Consider the following 4,951-nt stretch of genomic DNA (forward strand, 5'->3'; position numbering starts at 1 on the left):
CCAACAAATGGTGTAAATGATATGTCATATTTATTAGTTACATATCATGTTAAAAGTAATGACATCACCAAATTATTCATAAGCAGTTGTACTTCTCGCATCAGCCCATAAAATATTTTTTAAACAACCTTTCTCATATAAATCCATTACATAAAAAAACTTGGAATTATCTGCTTGCATTTTGAGAAAATACTTGTTAATCGCATTAGCATCTTCTTCACCAAGTTTCAAATTCCATACTTTGTCAAGAAATTTTTTTCAATCTTTTTCTAGAAATGACACATTTTCAGGTCCACCGACTTCAACTATTATTTGGCCTAATTACAGCTATGTCATTCATTTAAATTTCTTTTTTATATCTATTCCTATGCCTCGATTTGAGGGGGGGGAATCGAGATTTTTTTGAACTCAAGGAGTGATTATGCTACAGATTAAGATTATTAATAAACATTTTCCTTATATCTCTTTAATCACATTATATTTGGTCATGCAACCAGTTCTTACAACACGCTTCATGCAAAATTCATATTTCGATCTCGAAGATATATTACCTTCTCTATAATAATATTGTGTTGTGTAACTTTTTTCACCGTCATCGCTCGTTGACATTGATCTTGGAAAAACCAGTATAATTTTTAACAAATTGAATAAGTTCTTCATATGTATCAAAATGCATTCCAAATTTTGGTTCCTCCACCAGATTTGCGTAGTTCAGTTCATCTTTCTTTTTTATCTCAACCGATTGAATACATGAATTGTCGTTGAGATTATGCTCCTCCATCCATGTAGTATAAGAAATAATTGTACATATATATTTGTATAAAACTAGGGAAAAATATATAAACCGATGAGTTTTTCAGTTTTTACGTATAACAATGTTTGATATAATTTATTATAAAAAGGAATAATGTTCCCAAGGTTACCTCGGGAAACTTACCTGAGATACATGTGATTTTTAGTATAAAATACTAGTGACATTTTTATAAATATAAATATTTTTTTGCAATTATGATAATACCTTCATGTCTTTATATGAGATTTTTTTTACCTTAGGAAATTTAGTTGATATAACCTCAGTAACATTATTATCTTAAAAAAATGTAAATTAATTCTTGTTGCCACGTCACCGTGACATGTTATTTGGTAAAATTTATTGGGGTAATATTTTGAGGAACCTTGCATTTTCCATTAAGTTAACATGCTATTAAAAGTTTGGTTGTGAGAGGTCTCAATTTCTGAGTTTTCCCACTGGAAAATGCTAGAGGTATCAAATTGGTTCCCAAAATAGTTACAAAATACCACTTGTCAAACTTTTATTGGTTAATTGAAAATGGACCCCCTGCGTTTATATCAAAAGCACTAATAATATTATTCCATAATGCCACATAAACTATGACACATCATTTTATAATAATTTTTTATACCATTTTTTGTGACTCTAGCATTACTCTTTCCCAATATTCTCTATTATAACGGAAACAGATCACCAAGGTATTGAGCTTTTTATTCAAGCCGAATATCGTAATATATTAGCAGCTTGCATTTCTTTCTGGCATGAATATCGTAATATATTTTGTAGAGGTTGGTGTTCAACCTCAATAAAATCAACATCATGCGTCTGAGGATTTGCAGAACAAATTGTTTTGGGTGTTTTATTGGGGTTTAAATCTAAATAAATTATAAATGATTAATAAACATATAAAGAAATGCAAAATAAAACACAGCAAGAGTTGGTGACGCGAAAAACTTCTAAAAAGAATGAAAAACCGCGGGTGGGTATTGTTCCCAGCCTAGAATACTTTTACTATCTTTATTTTGATACAAAATAAAGCTTCTGTTATTGTTACTGGAAATAGCTTGGTTTTCTTGTACATGTTTCATCTATATATATACACATGATTGTCAAATAATTTCCTAAAATATCTCCTGCTCATCTCTTAATTGACTAACGTAATATTCAAATTCACTATCCTCATAAATCGGAACCACTTCCTGTATTTATCACTTGACCATATGTTATTTGACTGAGTCTCACCCTTATCCATTGTCCTTTTACTCTGTTACATGTCATCAAGACGCATCCCCTTGCCGTCATGTCCACCTTTTCACGTCGCCTTGTCTAAACATGTCATGTTGTTAATCAGAATTCAGGTTACAACATTTGCCCCATTAAAATTAATGAGATAAATTTCATTAATTTAATCTTCCGGAAGTGTATAAAATTGCAAAACAATCATGAATTGATAAGTCATAGTCTTTTCTCATTCCTTGCCTCTAGATTCATGTTCCTCGTAAATAGGGAAAACTAGTTTATCTTCCAAACATTGTGTATCTCTCTCTTTTGATCTCCCTTTCATATATCCATGCCAAAGAAAGTCTTCAAACACAATTCTCAAAAAATCTCTAAACCCATGGCCGAATCAATTGAGAAAAGAGAATGGGTTCCTACCAATATCCTTGACCCTCGAGATAATGGCAAGCAGAACTGGAAGGACGAAAGCATCGCCGAAGCTATGGCTTTGTTTAAGGACAAGTTCAACATGGTGCTCCCTTCTCCTGATGAATTTGTCGATTGGTACCACGAGGGTTGGATATGCTTCTAATTCTACTCTTTTAGCATTGGTTTGTCTCTTCCTTACTCCAATCTTGTTAAAGATGTCCTTAATGATTTGCATGTGTCTCCTGCACAATTGATGCCTTTTTCCTGGAGGACCTTGGCTTGCCTTGACTCCATTGAAGAGAAGCACAACTTGAAGATCAATGCTGATGTAGTTAAGTGTTCTTATTCCATCAAAAAATTTAGTGACCGTCAATTTAGTTTTGTGAATAGAGATAAGCACAATCCATTGATTTTGAACAATGACATGGTAAACAATCGTGGTTGGAAAGGAGAGTATTTTTATGCCGAAAAATCGACCCTTGGCGAAGATGTCGATTACTTTCTAGAGAAGTGTAACGTGGATGGTAATTTTATTTTACCTTTTCGATTCTCATTTTTCCTTCATGTTATTTTTCTTTATGTATCTTGGTAATTGTTCAAATTGTTTCTTCTTCATTACGGGTTTAGGCCATGTTTCCATTTTTACTCCCTTGCCACTGTGTTTTTCTTGTTCGTCCTTTATATGTTATTTGTCATATTTAAGATTTTATCTATCGTTGTCATTTTGATGAAGTTTATACTTGTTGATCCAACATGTCTTGATGTTTGCATAATTACTGATTCCTTTTGCACCCGTCCTCACCTTTTTCTTTATGTTTTTAGGTGTCGAGTTTGAAGCAAAAGAGGATGATGATGTTGCTAAAGAAATTACTAGAAAGATTATGGCTTTTCCAGTCACCGAGAGGGTTTGGCCAAATTGTCTTAATAGACCCATCAGGAATGCTTCAATGATCGACGTGGATGAGTTTGTTGCTTTCATGAAGAAGGTTACGATAAAGGGAGATGTCATCCTTCCATCCAGAGTTACAGCAGCTAAAGGTGCTTCTTCCAGAACTAGAAGTAAGTTCATATCTCTTGCTCCTAAGCCCTCTTTGTCCATACAAAATATTTCATCAGAATCTAGAGAGAGTCCCAAACCCTTGAATGATATTGAGATGAGATCTGGACGCAAGTATGCTAGACGTATTTATCGTGTGCTTTCCCACTTGCTATGCCTTTTCATTCTCATTAGTACTCTTATGGTTCTTTTATTGTCAATTGACCCATTCTTCCTTGTTGTAGAATTTAAGCCACCGGTGATCAAGCCGTTGATTTTTTCTAGTAAAGATCTTTTTAAGAGAGCACGTGAGGATAAATCTGTTGAGACCGAGAATTCAAAAGCCCATGTGATTTTTAGCCCTGTCGTTAGTCCTCCCGCTAAGAAAGTTAAAACAGACTCGTCTAGTGTGTCTATATTTAGAGATGTGAATTATTTTATGCCCCTTGTAGCTCTTTATTACAGTGTGTGAGTGAAGCCATCTTCTTTTTCTCATTTTTTGGGGCACATGTTATTGTCCCAATCTATGGTGAGTCAAAGTTCTAAACCTGTAGAAAACATCTTAGATGACACCAAAGGTCACATCTTCCATGTAAGTCAATTGTTCCTTCTTAACGTTACATTATCATGGTCATCGTGTTATTCTGGACTTTACGTTCTTGTTTTCTTTTTTATTCGCAGGCCTTACAGAATGCCATGGTTGCCTATGAAGTTTATGCGAATGAAGTGAAGAAGTTTAAGGCCCTCGAGGATGAACATAAAGACTGTTCTCAAAAGTTACAGACTGCCCTTGATCGTGCATCAATAAATATGAAGACTGCTCCCGAAATTCAACAAGAATTCGATGAATTTGTTGCCAAGGTCCAGTCATTGGAGAAAGAGATGAAGGATGAGGCCGTCAAATTGGTCACACAACATGTTATGTGCACCAGAGTAGAGATGATGCTTGAATATAGTGAGGGTGAATGGAAAAACTGGGATGTTGACGAAACCATGAAGATCTATAATGACACTTACCTTGATGACATCTTTCGCATTCCATCTCCAAACGGTGAGGACAATGAGGAAGGTGGCGACAAGTCTGCTAAAGATCTTGATGTCGTTGACAAGTAATTTTTGATTATCTTTTATTTTGAGACCACGAACTTTATCGTATTGAGTTTTCTTTTTAAAACCTTGATTGTGATGTTAACTCCTGTTTCACCTGTCATGGTGGGGAGCTAAGTTGTTTGCCACTTTTTGTGAACAATTATTGTTATCTCAATATTTTTTGCTCAAGATTTTGTCTTAATATTGTGTTGCTTTTCTTTTTATGTTATTTGGATAAACTTTATCCAAATAGTCGAGTATTTTATTTTTTCTTCGTCAAACTTATTCGTGTTAAGTTTAGCTAATTTATGATTCGTACTCGTCAATCATGCATCGTCATGTCTTATTAAGAGGCCCAACCCTCTTGAAATAAGTCAGTTTATGTA

General features: G+C 34.2%; 1 protein-coding gene across 1 annotated transcript; it reads left to right on the top strand.

Moving 5' to 3' along the window:
- Window positions 1-3,270: 3,270 nt before the first annotated feature.
- Window positions 3,271-4,614, top strand: LOC141723716 (uncharacterized). The gene is made up of 2 exons (XM_074525587.1): window positions 3,271-3,499; window positions 4,158-4,614. The coding sequence occupies exons 1-2, from the start codon at window positions 3,443-3,445 to the stop codon at window positions 4,587-4,589; spliced, it is 489 nt and encodes a 162-aa protein (XP_074381688.1). The 5' UTR covers window positions 3,271-3,442; the 3' UTR covers window positions 4,590-4,614.
- The last annotated feature ends 337 nt before the right edge of the window (window positions 4,615-4,951 follow it).

Source organism: Apium graveolens, chromosome 5 (assembly GCF_009905375.1).
Source record: "Apium graveolens cultivar Ventura chromosome 5, ASM990537v1, whole genome shotgun sequence".
Taxonomy (NCBI): domain Eukaryota; kingdom Viridiplantae; phylum Streptophyta; class Magnoliopsida; order Apiales; family Apiaceae; genus Apium; species Apium graveolens.